This window comes from Rhinolophus sinicus, linkage group LG05 (genome assembly GCF_036562045.2).
Source record: "Rhinolophus sinicus isolate RSC01 linkage group LG05, ASM3656204v1, whole genome shotgun sequence".
NCBI classification, from domain to species: Eukaryota; Metazoa; Chordata; class Mammalia; order Chiroptera; family Rhinolophidae; genus Rhinolophus; species Rhinolophus sinicus.
This window is the reverse complement of record NC_133755.1, coordinates 25,468,984-25,488,869: the sequence shown is the minus strand read 5'-3', so window position 1 is coordinate 25,488,869 and position 19,886 is coordinate 25,468,984. Positions and strand designations below refer to the sequence as shown.

Here is a 19,886-nt window from a genome sequence, read left to right as displayed (position 1 = left end):
TGAACAAAAGGGTTGCCGGTTCGAGTCCCACATGGGCCAGTGAGCTGCACCCTCCACAGCTAGATTGAAGACAAGGAGCTGCCGCTGAGCCTCTGGAGGGACCACCGGATGGCTCAGTTGGTTAGAGCGCCAGCTCTCAACAACAAGGTTGCGGAATGGGATGGTGGGCTGCACCCCTTGCAACTAAAGATCGAAAATGGTGACTGGACTTGGAGCTGAGCTGCGCCCTCCAGAACTAGACTGAAGTCCAATGACTTGGAGCTGATGGGCCCTGGAGAAACACACTGTTCCCCAATATTCCCCAATAAAAATTAAAAAAAGAATTCTATTGCAGTTATATTCTAATATGGTTAACCACTTTCTTATTGTGGGACATAGTGTTTTGCTGTAACATTTGTGTATAAACAATTGTACTTTTTCTCTTTAGATTTATTTCTGTGAAATGAAATCACAAGATTAAAGAGTTAGTACATTCTTAAGGCTCTGATTATATTTTACCAAATGTTTATGTCAAAACGCCCTCCTACCAGTGGAACATAAGAATGTTCCACCTCATGGCATCACCAGCACTGAATGTTTCTTGAAAGAAAAAAAACAACCAAAACAATCCTTGCTAATTTAATGGTAAAACAGTATCTTATTGTAATTTTATTCACATTTCTGATTACTAATTACAATATATTTCTTCATTTGTTTATCTCTGTTACCAACAACTTGTTCATGTCCTTTGATCATTTTTTTCCATTTTCATCCACATTAATGAAATTATTTTGTTTTGTAAGGTTTCCATTGAAGCCAACAATAAAACACTCATTCGAGTTCATTTTATTGGATTGACTTAAATATTTTATTTAAAGAAATATTTAAAGATATAATCTGAAAACTATAGATTATTGATAGGAAAAATACAAAGCATACATATTTAAAGATCATTTGTACTGACATTAGAGGACATGGACTTGCCCACATAACATGATTAGTTTTGTAATGCTATTAGTGAATGCATTCTGCAGAAATATGGTTTTACTTTCAAATCTGAGCACACTGCCTTCACTTCAAAAAAGAAAAAAAAAGGATAATAAAATAACACAACTTTGATTAGTTTAAATTTTAGTGGACCACATCTGATTTGTTGAAGTTCTTTTATTTACCTCTTCAAAGAAGTGCTCATTGTTTTCACCTCTTTCTGTGCATCTTTATCCTGTAAGGAAAACACAAATGTACAATGACAAGTCACACATTCATCCTGATACTCTAGGTACTTTGAAATAGACTTTTGTTGAGTGGGGATAATTTGAGAAAGATGATTACAGAGAAACTGTGGGTTACTTAGAAGCAGGCATGACGTAGATCTCTGAGAATGTGAGTAATGGAAAGCTACTTCCAGGTTCATCCTCCACCGGGTCTGGGGTGGTAAAACAATGGAAGGCAGTGCCTTCCACGTAAGCAGACACACTGGATCCCACCAGCGTGTTAATAACACTGTTTTCTTCTTCAACTATAAGATGTGGAAGAAGTCCTGGCCCTGGCAGAAGGATATGAAGAAATCTGAGACTCCACTGTTAGATGTAGAGAGGCAGATACATTTCATTATTGACTATCAGGGAGCGTATAGTTAAGATTAAAAATCACATAATGTGTTTTATAGGACTCCACATGTATTGTTATTTCTTTAAAACAAGTGTGGATGATAGAAACAGTGACAATAACTTCAGATGGTAGGTTCTCCTATGCATTTCTGTGTTTAACAAACCTTTACTGAGCACCTATCAGACAGAATTTAAGTTATGTAACAAATTTAAACAGATGAGGAAAACTGGACAAAGTAGATATTTGGAAGCAGCTGCTAGCTAGATTTTTTTTTAAAAAAACTGGAAGTTCTTCATAAACATGAACACACGAATTCAATAGCAGTGTCTGGTCAACTAGTAGTGTAACTTCTATCAAATCAGTATTTTTTGAAGGTTGTGAGAAAATACGATGAATGAATCTAGAGTATTAATGTATTATTTTTAAAAAAGCTTATAAAAAACCATAATTCATGTTTGTCTTTGTAACCCTAAGGCTAGCTCCGCGCCTAGCACCTAGAAGCCCTAAATAAATGCCTGCTAACTCAGCGGTTCGATGCTGGAACACTAGACAACAAACAAAGGCTACCCCTCCCCCTACTCCCTGTCACCATCACCTGGGATATTTGAATCAAAAAAGCGTGTCTTATTTGTCTATGTTTCCATTGACCCTTGCCATGCAGAAACATATTTCAAAACTAATATAATTAGAACACATTATTTGTGTTCTACATTTTTTCAGTTACATTAAATGTTGTTTTCTGATTGAACAAAGTTGTAAGTATGTTTAGAGCTGCATGAAAAATAGAAACTAATCAACTGATCAATCATGATGTAATAAAGGAAAAATGCACCAATTACTCACCACAATATTTCATGATTTTTCATGGTATTAAAGACAAATACCAATGTATTGGATATTGGATTTTTAATCAGCTTTCATTAAGGTACTGAAGAGAGGTTATCTCATTGCTTATTGTGTCTTGCCAAATTCTGCATTCAACATTTCCAAAGGTGCATCACAGTTTTTTTTTTAGTGTATTTACACTACACTATTTACAGCAATACGTCATTTGGCAAAAGTCTAAATTATATGTTGAGTTGTGTACTGAAGTGTTCTTGATAGTGTTTTTTTCAGTCTGAGGTGTCTCATATAAACTCATGATGAAGGCATTTCCACACTGGCTTGAGGACTGAGGAACTCCCAATTGCGAGAGCTTAAAGGCTGACTAAGGTATGTGTGACCATTGAAGACTTTCCTTCATTCATGTCACTGAGAGTATTTTATACGGTGAAAATCTTTACATGTCCTGGAAGGTTGTTCCATGAGTAAATGGATTCCCATGCTTATTTCACTGAATTGCTTCTCTAACATGAATTATCTGGTATTTCTCATATGGCTTCCTCCACTTGGTAAAGATTGCTGCTTTCCTTCTTGGTTTACTCTGAGTTTTCTGTGCACACCAAGGCTTGAGTTTTGGCTGAAGGCTGCAGGGTTTCTCCCTCATGTGAATGCTCTCCAGTATAAAGGTGAGGCTGAGGCTCTTCCATATTCATTACATTTATAGGGTTTCTCTCCAGTACGCAATGTCTCATGACAGCCAAGGTTAGAGCACCAACTAAAGGCTTTACCACAGAGATGACATTCACATGGTTTCTCTGCAGTGAATTAATGCATGCCATTTGAAGGATATTGTTACTGAGGCATCTCCACACTGATCACAAATGGTTTCTCGCCTGTGTGAGTACCCGGCTATGAACAATGGGTACTCCCTCTGGCTGAAGTGGTTCCCACGTTTGTTATATTTGTCTGGTTTCTCTCTAGTGTGAATTAACACATGTTGAGTCAGTGTCGGGCTGTGAGTGAGTATTTCCATTCTCATTATATTCAAAGAACTTCTCTCCAGTATGAAATCTCTGCTACTGAGGAGATGAGAGGCTGTTAAAGGTTTGCCCACATCCATTCATCTATTCATTTTTCTACACATGGATTCTGTGTTGATCGTTCAGTGGTAATCTCTAGCTAAAGTCTTTGCCACACTAGTTACATTTACATGGTGTGTTACTCTCCTGCACGTACAGAAGTTTTCTGCTTTGTAGCATGGCAACCGCAAATTTATCTGATTAACTTTGAGGTCTTCATTATGTCTCAAGCCCTTCATACGGTGACCATATTTATGCACATGTCCTCTTGTAAGAACTCAGGTTATGGTTTTCAGCTCAGGTTATTCCTTTCTTCCCCAGATTCAAACTATGCAAACATTTCTCCTGAGACAGCACACAGTCTCTCCCCTGAAATGCAGCCCAGAACTTGACAGAACAGGTAACTTCAAAGACAACTATGCCACTTGCTAAATATGAAGACGTACTCTTTACTTTCAGCATCCCCAGAGTCCACCTCTTCCTGTGGTTGTCTCTGGAACATTCTATTTACTATGCTATAAGAGTTTGTCTTAGAAGAGTGATTAATGTCACTTCAAAATATTACAACAATTTTAATAATTGTTGTATTATTTATTAATATTGTTGTATTATTTATTAATTTAAGTTGTAATTTTAATGAATTACAACTTGTATTCATCTTTTGTTATTGGTATATATTATTACAATTTTAATACAGTTTTCCTTTCTTAAAATGTGTATACATGTTTTTGGCACCGTGTGTGCGTGCGTGTGTGTGTGTATTATAATGCTTTTCATATTTGAGCTTTCTCAGTATACTCCAAGCCAGTAACTGGAATACTTCCTCTGCTGCTGGTATAGTCATTACTTCACTCAGTAATCATTCTCACATGGCCATAAACACAGGAATTCCTTTTATTTTAAAAGAAATGTTAAAAGGACCTGAGATAACCTTCGTAGGGTCAAGAAAAGTCCACATGGGTAATAAAATACTGTAGCTTCAAGTCTGGGAATGTAGAGCTGCGTATACGCACGACAGGGCTCTAGAGCCCAAGCGCCGACACTCGCATTATCCAGTGCAGTGTGATGAGCTCCCACATAGGGACAGAAGACATGTTCACAGATGAGGACAAGGCCAGGAAGGGTTACAAGTGCCACAAGAAAGAAGCAAATATGTTATGTGAGTTCACATGAGGGAGAGAAAACTGAAGGCTGGGTTGACTTCTTTGTAATTAGTGGCACTGCTAGACATTTTGGAAATGAATCAATTGATCAGTAAAATCACTAATTGGGTATATTTCAATCTGGAAAAACTTTAGAGATAGGGATTACTACAGATAACTCATCTCATCCTGTTTTCAGTTTTCTAACTGAAAAAGAAATTGAGATATTTCCAATAGTATATTTACTACTTGGGGAAAAAAAACCCTGCTAGAAATATAAATGGACACATCACTGGAAAATATTTGCTAATGTTATTTTGCTTATTATATAAGTATTTCCACAGTGTCCAGTTTTCTTAGTTACATTTATTACCAGTCCTATTTTCTTTTTTTTTTTTTGGCATGGTATTAATCTTTTGATTCTTCCTACCAATACTTACCGAGTCCTTATTACATGCCAGGCACTATAGTTGGCACTAGGAATAGAGTGGTGAATGACACACACCTGGTTGCTACTTTCATGGAACAGTCACACAAATAACTATATAATCACAACTGTGCTAAATGATGGCAAAGCACAAAGTACTTTCTTGCCTGGGGGTCAAGGAAATCTTTCCTGAAGAAATGACATGTATGGTGAGGTTTCAAGGATGAGTACGAATAAAGCTGGTGAAGGGAATGGAACATCCGGGTGCGAGTATTTCAGGAAGAGACACCAGCATGTCCGAAGGGCAGACACATGAAGCTTGAGAGATTTGTAGGAGCTAGATCAGAGCCTTGAAGGGCATGCTAAAATTCTGAACTTCAATCTGTTGCTTTGGCTGCTATGGAAAGCCAAGCATGACTGGGCAGGAAGCGAGAAGCTGTGAGGAGACCAACTTGGTGGCTTGATGTGGTGCCCCTGCTCAGGGAGGCAGGGGAGAGAGGGAGGGAGGGAGGGAGGGAGGGAGGGAGGGAGGGGGGGGAGAGAGAGAGAGAGAGAGAGAGAGAGAGAGAGAGAGATTGAGTAGATGGGGGTGCCATTTACTAAAAGGGAAAGATGGAGGAAGAACAGATCCAAAGGCCTGATGACAAGATAAGCTTGAGATGTCTGTGAGACATTCAAATGGAGGTGTCCAGTAGGACATTAGATAATCAGGTCTAGAACTCAGAAGAGAGTTCTGGAGATATAAGTTTGAGGACCCCTGGCAAGCAGATAGCATTTGAAGCCACGGACATAGGTTTGGGGGGTAGGGAGGAGGAAAGGGGAGAGGAGACAAGAGACTTAGGTACCAAGGATTAAACCCTAAGGACCATCAATATCTCACATTCCTCCTGTGAGAGATCTGTATTTCATGCATAAATATTTGCATGTCAAACCATGCAATTATATTTCATTATCATAGCATATTCTAATCTCATATTTTAATATGAATGCACGGGCACTCAGTTTTAAACTGCATGTAACTCAAACTGACATCATTCAGGAGAGACGTAAGAAAGTAGGGTCCCAATCACCAATACGGAGCGAGCAACCAGCAGGACAAAAATCTGTTTTTTGCTGAAAAAATTGTCTTCTGGAGAAGGAGTGCTGCTACTGAGACTGTGCCATTTTGCACTAACTATTAACCAATGGAGACAACTGAGGGATTCACATTAGAAGGACAATCTGCCCTGCAGGAAATCCCACATATAAGCAGTCCAAGACCTTGCACAGGAGGGTGGGGAAGAGGCCTGCTGGAGCCCGAGCAGCTGCTCCTGGGCAGGCCTTGTCTCATTGCCCCTTTTCAGCCTTATTGTCCGTGACCGCCCTGAACACTCCTTAGACAAATCTTTGCTTTTCCACCTCTGTTCATGACCTGCAATGTGCTTCGCCAACATCTCACTTACATATGTCTTTCAGAGACAACCTCTAATGCTGCCTGATCTCTTCCAAGTGAAAACAATTTCTCCCTTTAGCATTTCCATAACCAATGATTTGTACCCCTCTTAGCACTTCATGCTTCCTACCCTGAGCTTAGTTGTTTGCCTCATGTTCTCTTCTAGGCTATAGGATCCTACAGGGCAACGGGCATGTCTCACATGTTTATACCGCAGATTCCAACAAATGCCTTGAATTGCTCCAACAGAGAAGAGGAGTGCTTATCTCTGAAGCATTTCTTTTCTATTGTGATTCAGAAGATGATGATGGTTGGTGGTATGCGAAGGGAGCAGGAAAACATTTATCTATTTCCTTTTGTTCCCATCAGGAACATGGAGTGAGCTATATTAACTCTGTGAAATTCCTAAATCTTAGAGCTACCCAGAATCCTGAATTAGTGAATGAAAGAGTAAGAATCAATGTGATCATTTTTTTTTTTCATGAATGGTACGTGCTCAAAGACCAAGAAAAAAATATTAATATACATTCGGAATCTTCTTTATGGTCTCGGCTAGTCACACTGTGCTATGAGCTGGGGACTGAAGATGGCACCCCCACGGACACCTCTTGTTCTAAACGGGCAAGCCTGTCCAGCTTGTTTGTTGCCTGTCAGTTTAATCACCAACTCCCCAGAATTATGCTGTCCTCCATCCTTCCTAGTGGGGCTTGTCCACTACCTGCTGTCCATCATCTAATGAGCATCAGCATGTTTTAACTGCTAGCCCATGATTTGCATGTCTCTTAAAGATACAGAGGTCGCCTGCTGAAGGTTACCTACAGCGATTTTAAAAAGTTCATAGTACAAATTAAATCAAAGTCAAAATGTTTTAGCATAGAAGAAAACTCCAGATGTTCATAAGCTATTGTTCATATTTGAAACTGGAATACCGCAGTACCGATAAAATAATAGCACTCACTGGCACTGTTTGGGCTTACCTCTTTGGTAACACAAGGAAGCAACATTGCCAAATTACAGAACTTCCTGGCATTATCTAGTTGCTGAAGATCCATATAACACTAGAAATGAAAAATAATCACTATTAAAGGTAATCACATTTTTATGTAATGGGTCTAAAGTGATCTTAAAACAGCAGTCTTCATTACCTTGGCCAGAAACATGTAATTAGACTTAGAAAAACCAGGGTGTAGCTCTTCAACCTGATTTTAAGAGGAAACAGAAAAGAGAATAATAGGGTGATATTAAAACAGCAACAATAACAACCAATGAAGAGGATATATGTCAATAAATCAAATATTAACCAAATTATCCTAAGAGTTTAGATTGGTTGTGTCACATCTGAGTCATTTTATCAGTTGAAGTGTCTTTTATGTGGAAATATAGTTTTTGAGTTTGTCCCTTAAAATGAAATTATTATTATGGTCATAAAGTTTACAAAGCAATGGGATACTTGAAGGGTTTTGGACTCGTTTGTATAATCCTCTCCTCACTTCCCCTTCCCTATCCTTCCTCTCTTTTCCTTTCAAGAACAAAAACAACTGGTGATACACTCTCCCCAGGACAAGTCTTACGTATACATTTCACAATCTATTTAGGAAATAAGGGTACAGCATAACTGGCATCCCATGGCAAACATCTTCTAGGACATTAATATTTGATTTTGATGTCTTGTGATTTTAACACATTCTATATGAGTTGAATAATATCTGAAGTCCATCACCTCAAGTACATTTAAAGAAAAGACAGGTCCTTGAAACAACTAGTCCAAGTAGTAGACCTACTTGCAGAGTTTCATAAATGGGAATTATGAAGGTAATGTACTCTTCATCTACCTATCTATTATGTACCTGTTCCTTTTCTTTATCTCTGGTAAATAAGAACTCTTTCTGGTATATGGTATTGCTACTAGAGTGCTTTACTTTGAACCTAAGTCAGTCTTGGCATAGAGTCAGCTTCTGCTGTTATAAAGGCCTATCCAAGTAAGCCCCCAACCGGACCCCACTCCCAGCCCACAGGGATGCAGAGCCCAAGAGAAAAAAGGGTACTTAAAAAAAAAGTTTACAAAAAAATGCAAGATACAAGCAATCCAGACATTTCCAAAATTAAAAAGTAAGAGTTTCTCTGTTCTAATTTTATTCTTAATTTCAATCTTATTCCCCAGGGGTAACCACTACCAACAGGCTGACATGCATCCTACCAGACTGTTTTACCAAGCATAGGGAAACCAAACAAACAAAATGATGATTTGTTTTTGAGAAAAAAATTAAAAAGGGACCATTTTCTACATGTTGGTCCAAAACTTTTTTTCCCACAACATATTGCAGACATTTTTTCATGTCACCATACACAGGTCTACCTTGTCCCTAAGACCTGTATTTCCTACTATACAGATACTACAATTAAATTAAACATTCCCCATTAGACATTTATTTAGACTTATTCTTATTTTTCATTGTTACTAATAATGATCAATGAACATACTTGCTCCTATATCCTTGGGTACATGTGTGATAATGTCTGTAGGAAAGATTTCTAGAAGTTGAATTGCTGAGTCAAAGGATAGACACATTTCACAGATGGGTACTCATGGAGAAGAATCCAAGACCGTGGGGTGTGAGGAGTATACCTTAAGTAAGCACATCTCTTGTGCAGGACATTTCTTTTCCATAGAATCCCAGAAGGAAGGGTCTTCAAAGGAGGAGGCCAAAATCTCTTGGGCCGGGGAGCCAGACTGAGTGTAACTCTTTCAGACTGAATAGATAAACAGTGTGTGGATCTGGCCTAGAACCTGCTCGTGAGACAGCAAGGCTGCCGACAGACTGAAGGAAGTTGTCAAGTTCAGTCCTAGCCAGAGCTTTGAACAGCCTACAGAGCCATCCACGGTGCTGATGGATTCTGGTTCTCCTACGTTCTTCTGGTGTCTTGTCCAAAGATTTCCATTTCCACTCCTTGAGTTTACTAAGTACATTTCTTTAGCTATTCTAATAGAGGGACCTAGATTGAACTTTGTTCAATTGTAACTTCTTTTATGTCCAGTAGTTTCTGCAAGCTCTGTTCAAATTCTCTCTGGATAACTTGCCCCAAAATATGTAAATAAGCAGTTTCTTGTTTCTTTAATGTTGGCATTTTAATTCTGTATATATACCTTAACACTATGTTTAATTATGCAGAAGGATTATAAATCAGAACATCTCTTTTTTTTCTTAAAGTTAAAAAAAAGAAAAAGAAGCCTAAAGGAACACAGGCCTTAGCTGAATAACAAAGAAGGCAGTATTACTCAGTGAAGTGTTCTAATTAAGGGGCAGTTTCTGGCTAAGCTCTTAGACCACTCTTTATCATAACACCTGGCAAAGACAGTGTACTTGTTTACTTGGTCTTGGCTGTACAAGTTTCCTGGAGGCAGGGGCGGTGTTGGTCATCCTTGTGTTTCCTACATTTGAGACTGTTTGATGCTAGATATGTGGTTAACAAACATTGCTGAATAAATTAGCTTTGTTTTCAAACATCTCATAACCTCAAGCAGCAGCCTTCCATCATTATCTGGGAGATCCAGGGATTGCATGATTGCAAACAGTGGGTGAGATCAGGGGAGCCTGTCCCCCAGCACTGCCATCCCTGTCATTTATTGCACATACCCATCCATGAAGCTTTATTCACAATAGCCCCAAATTGGAAATGACTTAAACATCCATCAATAGGTAAATGTGTAAGCAAATCGTGGCATGTCCACATAATGGACTATTACCTGGCAATAGAAAGGTACTACTGATACACTCAATAAAATGCAAGAATCTCAAAACATTATGCTGAGCAAAAGAAGCCAGAAACACACAAAAAGTACAAGCATTATGACTCCATTTATACACAATTTTAGAATAGGCGAAACTAACCTACAGTGACAGAAAGCAGGTCAGTGGATGCCGTCAAAGATCCCTTTGACAGCTAGTGAGCAAAGATAACTCTCCAGGGTGATGGCTGTGTTCTAGATTTTGAAACGGTGGTAGTTACATGAGTATATAAAATTTTCAAAGTTCACTGGACTGCACACTGAAAATGGGTGCATTTTATTGTATGTAAACTAATCATTAATATATTCAGAGATTCTGAAACAATTAGACTGAGTTGTAGCCTGGGCTGGCATTTTTTTAAAGCTCTCTAGATGATTCTAACGTATAGCCAAGGGTGAGAACCACTGCCTGAGGGAATCTTGCCAGAATTTTGGTTGAGGTGGGAGGCATACTATAGTTAGAAAGAAACAACAGGGGATTCACAGATAACTCCACATCTAAAACCACCTCCCTAGATGTTTAGTTGTGGTGGACAAGATTTCACTTGTTATAAGAGCAAAATAATAGCAACTAACATTTATTTTCAGTTAGAACACTTAATGTGCTAGACCTTGGGCCAAGAAAATTACATGTATTATTTTATGCAATCTTCACAAAAACCATACAAAGTATGTATTTTTATGCTTACTTTATAGAGGAAGAACTTAAGATGAGGAGAAATAAACATGCCCAGGTCAGACAGACAGGAAAAGGCTCAAGTCTCAAACTGTCTGATTATAAAGCCTGTGCTCTTGATCTCTGCAGGACTGAACTTGAAGGCTCTGGGGATACATTCCTGGCCCCGGTAAATGCTCTTTGAAGGGATGGAGTGGGGGGTGGGGACAGGCGTCCTAGTCTCTAACAACATGACCTCCTGCCAGGGCCAGGGGGTGCAGACTATCCTAGGGTGTGAGATCCAACATCCGTGCTGTTTCCTTTCCTTTCCCTCCACCTCCCAGGTTTCTTACTTCCTCCACAGCCTTAGGCCTCAGCAGTCTAGGCTCCTCAGTACCCTTGGTTGTTAGCGTAGATATGGGGAGAAGCAGCTCTGATGATTTCTCTCTTGACAAACACCATGGAATGCATTTTCAGTAAGAATCCGAGTCACGATTGAATGGTGAGGTCCCCAAGATGGTTACATTTTAATGAAGTTAAAATTCTGTGAGCTTTTATTAGCACTTACTATACGCTGGGCCCTCTCTAAGCAATTTACTTGTATTAACTTATGTAATCTTCACAACACTGTGAGGCAGGTATTATTATCTCCATGTTATTGACTAAATTGTGAGAGAGGAGTTAAGTAATTTGCCCAGTGTTAACCAGCTGGTAAGTGGTAGAACTGGGATTTAACCAGGAGTTTGTAATCTTTACCCCTGCATTCTTATGCCTCTTACCACTTCTGATTTTCTCTGTGTAATATTTCAGGTACATGAGCACCTTAAGAACTTTTGTGCAGTGTCCTGAACCTGACCCCACCCCCCAGTTATAACTTTGATACTATGAAGAATGAGTTTCAAGTTCAAATGACATTTTTTTGCTAATTAACTCAGCACCTTTTATACATCATTTACCTTAAATATACCATGATCTACATTCTTACGAAATTTAAAATAGAGGAACTAATTCTCAGTGGTAGAAAAAAGATGAACAAATAGGGATGATGCAGCCTTAGACTTCACTCATGTCTTTGATTAACCATTGTGTGACTCTGGAAAAAATTATGTTCCTGAGGTAATTCCCTCTTTATGAAACAAAAAAGATCACTTTAGATAAAAAATAAGAAATATATGGCCCTTGTACTTTCTTCCTGGTACTATTTTTTTTTTTTAATTTTATTGGGGAACGATGTGTTTTTCCAGGACCTATAAGCTCCAAGTCAGGTCGGGACTGAATTGGCGACCTTGGTGTTATGAGCACTGCGCTTTAACCACTGAACCAACCAGCCGCCCCATTCCCGCCACTGGGCTCGTGCTGGATCTCACTTATTTACTTATTTTTTCACAAAGCATTCTAGGCAGCCTTAGCCATTGTTCAGAGATGAAAAGTGCGATGAAAATATTTGCCATCTTAGACTATATGATCTCTAAATTCCCTCTCAGTTCTAGAAAATTGATCCTTAAAATACAACAACAAAAAAATCAGCATAGACAGTATGTTGGACAATACAGTTCAGAGCCTGATTTTGTCTGTATTGTTACAGATCTGAAATTGTAGTTTGGGAAAAAATATGTTAGTATCTATAAGATTCTATCACTGGTCCCAGAAAAAGATAGAGAAATTAGCCCAAAAGGAAGTTGGTTATGTGGAGGGGGCTATTACACATTTACATGTGTGCACATACATATATTACTGTTTGGAGTTTTATTAGCATAGCCATTATACATTTTAAGACAAGAATGAAAATAGTGGTTTGGTGTGATGTCCCAAGAATATTTCATAGAACTGTCTGTAACCTATGGAGTGGCATTTAAAATAACTCTTCCTTTTGGTATCTTTTAGTTCTTTAAGATTAAACTGTTTCTATATTAGGCTAATCTGGTATATTTGGGATCAGCTTTAATAATCAGGGCATGACCTGGAGAGTTGCTCTTGGACTTGGAAGTAAGGGCTGCTGTACCTGGAAGGGCGTAACTTGCTGCTCCAAGAAGTCGTTTGAATTTTAAAACATTATGACAGGCTTAAAACAGAACATGCCAAAACTGGGATTCAAACTGTTAGAGATCTACACATGGAGATGAGAAAGATTTCTTTGACAAGGGTAGAAAGGACGGGTGCAGGTAGTAACCAGTTTGACACTAAAGTAATGGATAGATAAAATATACCTTAAGGAAATTCTGCAAAGCTTCTTGTACCGTTGAGGATGGTATTTTTCCAAACAGAGTAGCAGCCATTTTTTTCTCAATCCAGCTCAGTTTCGAGACCTGCAAGTATAGAGCAACATCACTCTTAGAAAGTTGTTTACCTTTTGAATGAATAATTTCTCCCGAATTAGATGTGTGTGTACATATATATGTGTATACATATAATATATAAAGATATAAATATATATCCATTACTAACATATGAGAGATATCACCTTTATGATATTAATATTTTATTTCCCTTTTCCATAATTCTAACAAACTATGATCTCTGAAAGCACTGGTTACAAAACCAATTTGAAATAGTAAGATTTGTGTTCAATAAGAGAAAAAGAGGTGAGGGAGAGAAATAATGCTGATCTTGCTTGTTCATCAGATTCATGATTCTGAGGTGACTGAAACTATTTCTTTGCACAAGAATATAGTAGCTGAGACCCTGTCTTTGCTCTCTTACTGCCTACTCCATGCTACCAAGCTGACACGGAGAGCCCAGCATCTCATAAATGTAAATAGAATGAGTATCCTCAACCCAGAGAGAGTATATGGAGGGCCCAACACATGAAGGTCTGACAACTAAGTTCGCGAACTCATCCTAGAAAAAGTGCTACATACCTCATTGCTGAATATCCCTATGGTCACCTTCGAAGTACTCCCCTTGGGAAGCTATGCACTGACGCGAGCGCCTAGTCCACCCTTCAAAACAATTTTGGAACTTTTTTTGGAATGGCCATCAGAGCTGTCCTCATATTACCCTTGATGTCCTGAATGTCATCAAAATGTCTTCCTTTCAATATTTCTTCTATCTTCGGGGAAAGAAAGAAGTCATTGGGGGCCAGATCAGGTGAGTGGGGAGGGTGTTCCAATACAGTTATTTGTTGACTGGCTAAAAACTCCCTCACAGACAGTGCCATGTGAGCTGGTGAATTGTGATGCAAGAGACATGAACTGTTGGTGAAAAGTTCAGGTCGTCTAATTTGTTCACACAGCCTTTTCAGCACTTCCAAAGTATGCTTGGTTAATTAACTGTTTGTCCAGTTGGTACAAAATCATAATGAATAATCCCTTTGATATCAAAAAAGGTTAGAAACATGGTTGCAACAAGTTCATGAACTTAATTGTCAGATCTTGTACATATTTACAATCCAGGAGAAATTTTTTTAATCCAATAACCACCAAAATTAGATTTCATATTATTATTTATTTTTTTCTTTCTTTTAAAAATTTTTCGTTTTTTCCAAATATGAATATTAGATGTTTATTATACAAGATTAAAAGGATTCAGAAATGAATACTTAAAAGGGTGTTAATGCTGTCCCTAACCCTATCAAGTGCCTTCCTTCTTCATTGTATCTTCTAGGTGTCTAGGAAGCTTATTTGAAAAATGTTATGTTGTTTATCTCCTTTTATGACTTATTTTTTCACTTAACATTACAGTTTTAAGATTTCATCCAGGTTGGTGAGTATAACTGAAGTTCAGTCATTTAAATAACTATGAAACATTGTATCACTTAAATATATAGTTTTCAATCCACTCTTTTGTCAATGGACGTTTAGGTCTTTTCCATTTGTTTGCTCTTTGGAACAAGGCTGCTATAGGCATCCTTGTACATGCCTTCTAGAGCACATCTACAAGTTTCTCTAAGGTAGGCACTTGTGCGAGTTACATGGTAGACAAGTAATCAAATTTAAAAGATAATACCCAATTGTTTCTAAGGTGGTTGTGCCAATTTATGCTCCCACAACAATGTAAGAATTCCTGTTGCTTCATATTCATGCAACATCTCATATTGGTGTTTTTAAATTTTATCAAATAAGTAGGAATAAAATGGCATCTTCTTAGGGTTTTAATTATAATTTCATATTATTTCTAACTTTGATATTTATGGTTTTAAAGTTGTTTTGTTTTTTAAGCACTAATTTAATTGCATTATGATCAGAAAAACTGTATGATACCAATTTGAAATTTATTAAGGCCTCATATGTGGTCAATTTTGTAAACTTTCTATATATGCTTGCAAAATGTGTATCTTCTGATGGTTAGGTATGTATTTTCATATATATCTATTAGAGCAAGTTTGTTAAAAGTGAGGCTCCAATGTTTATAAAAGTAATGATACTTCTTTTTCCTTGTCTTCTTATTCTATTAATTACCAAAAGAGGTGGGTGAAAATTTACCGCTATTTGGTGTCCTTAACTTACTGTCCATGTCTTTTTATCTCTCCTTCTTCATATTTTCTATTCTTTGTTCTCTGTGCTGAATTCCAGGTAATTTTTTCATATTTATCTTAAAACTTCACTGGTTTTCTCATTACGGGGGCCTATCGACTGCTAAATCTTATCATTGACTTTTCTTTCCATGTCAAATAATATATTTTTTATAAAAATCAAAATTATTTCTTTTTCAATTTTTCATCTTTATCTGGTCATTTTTGTAGTCCTATGTTCCTCAACCATTTTTTCCCTAATTCCTTTTATCTTTAAAAAACACATTATATAGAAAGCTGTTGAATATTCTGTATTCCATGTTTCCAAAATCTGAGGTCCTTTTAGATGTATTTCTGTTCTTTTTTTCTTCTGTTTTATCATTCCAGATGGCTTGTTTTTTGTATATCCTATTATTTTCGTGATCATCATTGTTGTGCCACACTGCAAGAGTTTTATAAAGCCTGTGTGAGGATACATTTCTCCAGGGAGTATTAACCTTAGCCTCTGCCATTTTTCTTTGGCATGAATGAGGTTCCATTTTTTATTTATTTTTATTTTTTTATTGGGGAATATTAGGGAACAGTGCATTTCTCCAGGACCCATCAACTCCAAGTCGTTGTCCTTCAATCTAGCTGTGGAGAGTGCAGCTTAGTTCCAAGTCCAGTCACGGTTTTCAATCTTCAGTTGCAGGGGGCGCAGCCCACCATTCCATGGGGGAATTGAACCGGCAACCTTGTCGTTGAGAGGTCGTGCTCTAACCAACTGAGCCATCCGGCCGCTCAGCAGCTGCTCATTGTCTTCAATCTAGTTGTGGAGGGTGCACCTAACTGGCCCACGTGGAAATTGAACCGGCAACCCTGTTGTTCAGAGCTGGCGCTCTAACCAACTGAGCCATCTGGCAGACCAGATCAGTTTCCATTTTGAATTAAAATTTCCTTTTTGGGTTTTTGAAGTCTAGGAAAATAAAGTACATTCAAGTTCCAGACCCATGTGAGGTTGGGTCAATGGATTTTAAATCTTAGATCAATCTCCTATCTTCATGAAGACTTGGATTCTTCTTAAATATTTTCTCTCTTTTTTTTTTACTTCATTTTTATTGATAAAAGTATTTTAAAATCAGATTCTTAATGTTTAAAACTGGCATAATAAAAACTGATTACAGAGCTGTTATAAGTATTAAATGAGATAAGAAAGGTAAGGCATAAAAGCACATTGATGGATAGCAGGTATTCAATAAAAGCATGCTTCCGTCTTCATCCCTAATCCTCTTCAAGCATCAATTAAAAAGCTTCCTCTTTTGCTCACCCTAATTTTCTCATTCAAATATCATTTCTCTTTATGGTAATTTTTTCATTCATCTCTTAAGATATATGTTTACATTCTGTTAATTTTCTGTAAACTAATGTCCTGTAAGACACTCGGTCTTAGACTTGCCAGCTGCCTTTATTTATTATTGACCCTGAGGGGTTATTTATTGAGCTATTGTAACTAGAGGCACATTATAAATGATATGTATTTGCATTACTTATTTCACTCATCTATCATGGTAAATTTAAGGCCTAGATTGGATTCCACTCCTTCCACCAAATCAATATGCAGAAAATGTTAACTAATTAGTCCCAGTCACGAAAATGTTGGTGAGCCCATGTCCCCTTTCTAAATTAAGTTTCTTGAAGACAAGGACAGTGTTTTATTTATCTTCTGGCTAATGAGCACATAATTTACGCTTAATACACTCTAATGGATGAAAAAAAGTCCTCCCACAAAACAGGGAGCAGTGCACCAAATACAGGGCGCATATGTGTAGGTGGCTGATGACCCCCTGAGAGCACCAAGGGAGACAGTGTGACTGCTTCAAGGGGAAATGGAAAGGTAGTAAGGAAAGAAATACACATACATATATGAAATAACATCCTATATATAATACATGTAAATGAGAAATTCATAAAATATGTATTGATTTTATCATTTTTCCCTACAGTAGACATTAGGTAAAACAATAAAGGAATGAATAAGTCACTCAACATATATCACACAATAATAGTATATTCAAATAAGATTTACAGATAAAAGTATTCAACTTACAGAATAACAGTATCTTCCCGTGAGGTAATACAAAAAGGGTTCTTCAGGTAAAAATTGGATTGCTTTATCTAGATGTTCCTGAAAGAAAATCCAAAGAAATATCATCTCCTAAGGTTTTGGGTAGTGTTGAATGGAACTGTACCTAGTAAATTCAAAGAAACTTTACAATGTTGTTTCGTCCCCCTCCTCAATCTCTATCATTAATACAGTTAAGTTTTATCAATGATTTGATGATCAAAAATGATTGCTCAGAACTAGCAGAACTGTGACTATGATTTAATAATCATATAATTTAAAGCCACAATGTCACTATAAAAATAGACAACACCCAGTCACATTATTGTTTGCCCATGACACGCCCAACTCATACTTGATTCAGAGGCAAGCTTACAAATATCAACAGATTAGGATATAATGCAGGAAACAGCAGCACGAGGTGGTAGAGGACTCTCCTCCCCTGACATTGTTAAATGGTTATAGGGAGCTAGGAAACAAGAACTCTGTGCCCATCCCTACAATTATTGATCTCGAGGGGTTATTTATTGAGCTATTATAACTAGAAGCACATTATAAATGATAAGTATTTGCATTACTTATTTTATTCATCTATCATGATAAATTTAAGCCCTAGATTGGATTCTACTCCTCCCATCAAATCAATATGAAGAAAATGTTAACTAATTAGTCCCAGTCATGAAAATGTTGGTGAGCTCATGATAGAGGCTAATCCTGTATGTTTGATGAAATAACATTCACCTATGTGACTTCTTCAGGATCTAGAGTAATGATAATCTTTAATCATCCAAAATAGTTTGATTCCTTTGGGCATAGTATTATTTAAAGACTGATATTTCATTTAAATAAAAAGATAAATTCCTAGAGACTAATTGTTGACTAATTTGATGTGTACCTATTAATGGAACATATAGCTACATTAAAACATTTTTAATATCAAGAAATACCCTTATAGCATAGGGAATAGAGTCAATGGAATTGTAATAGATATATACGATGTCAGAGGGGCAACAGATTGGGGGAGGGAGGTTATCACTTTGTGAGGGGTGAAATGTCTAACTAGTGCATTGTTTTGTACACCTGAAGCTAATAAAAAAAAGAAAAAAAGAAAAAAGAAATACCTTGAAGCGATGTCCATAGTTAATTTTGTTTTGTAAGCCCTCAAACTCAGATACATAGCCACACAAAACTGCGTACCTGAAAAGGATAAAAGCAGAAGATATCGTGTAAACTTTTAATCAAATACCATCAAATATAATATTTTCAAAAATTTCTGAAGCATTCATTAATATTTAACAAAAGATTCGTTAAATGCAAGGGCTCTAAAAATACTAAATACTTTACACTGATATGAAGCCAGTTTCCTCATCTATAACTGGGGATACTAATGCCATCTGTCTCATACGTATGCTGTGAGATAAAGTATCTGAAACGTGTAGTTGCTTAGTTAGAATAGTGTCTGGCATATAGCTAGTTTCAAGAAATGTTGGGTGCCATCATCACCATCAAAGTCACAAAGAGGCTCTCAGAAAAAGTAGAGTCACATAAATATTAAATTGAAAATTATATCAGCAAATCCCTATTCCTCTTTAATAAAAATAAAAATTTCGTGGCTTCCTTTAATGTCATTTGAAAATAAAAATAGTATCATGACTAAAACCAAACAAAGTCAAAGGTAATGTTAGAACATGCTTTTTCTTTTTTTTCTTTTTTTCTTTCTTTTTTTTTTTTTTTTAATTAAATTTATTGGGGTGACAATTGTTAATAAAATTACATAGATTTCAGGTGTACAATTCTGTATTACATCATCTATAAATCCCATTGTGTAGAACATGCTTTTTCAAAAATATTCCCCATGTCCTTCAATCCTTCCTTAGAAACACTGAATTACTAGAATAGCGCATCCCATGGGTTATTTCCTTTTTTTCCAATGGGAATGCAAAACTTACAGAAGTAGCCATTTGGCTATAAATTGGTACAATATTTGTTCAGCTATTTGCCTTCTTTAAAATTTGGGGATATATTACTTTTCACAATCAGAATGTTTCTGCCTGTACAAAAGTCTTCAAAGTATTTCAGAGTATTTCTATCTTAGGGAAAATATTCATTTCCCTACGTGTTTCAAGAGTAGATGTTAAGTTTTACTTGCATTGTCATAACTGAAATGAAAATTGTAATTTTGAGTGCTAAATTGATTGTTTCTGTGGATAAGCATAACTTTCAACTACAAATATGAAGTGAACAATTCCTTAATTTGGAACAGTAAGACTATTCCTGAACACAAAAGGTCACATAATTCACACAACTTATGCACAAATGGCCATTTTTCCGTTATGACTTTTTGATTTCTTAAATTTTGTTTCTATGATACATAATCAATAGAATCTGCTACAGCACAAGC

The 19,886-nt window shown here is 36.9% G+C and overlaps 1 protein-coding gene across 4 annotated transcripts in view; it reads right to left on the bottom strand.

Moving 5' to 3' along the window:
• Positions 1–19,886, bottom strand: part of LOC109452892 (regulator of microtubule dynamics protein 2) — a 68,602-nt gene that overhangs the window by 7,210 nt on the left and 41,506 nt on the right. For 3 of the 4 annotated variants that reach the window (XM_019742177.2, XM_019742207.2, XM_074331901.1), the window contains exons 6-11: positions 18,607–18,682; positions 17,471–17,548; positions 13,142–13,240; positions 7,638–7,691; positions 7,470–7,550; positions 1,152–1,201 (exon numbers count right to left, since the gene is read on the bottom strand). In XM_019742177.2, coding sequence (XP_019597736.2) covers positions 1,152–1,201; positions 7,470–7,550; positions 7,638–7,691; positions 13,142–13,240; positions 17,471–17,548; positions 18,607–18,682 — 438 coding nt within the window. The remainder of the gene's footprint in view (positions 1–1,151; positions 1,202–7,469; positions 7,551–7,637; positions 7,692–13,141; positions 13,241–17,470; positions 17,549–18,606; positions 18,683–19,886) is intronic. The other variant, XM_074331902.1, reaches the window with a different exon arrangement.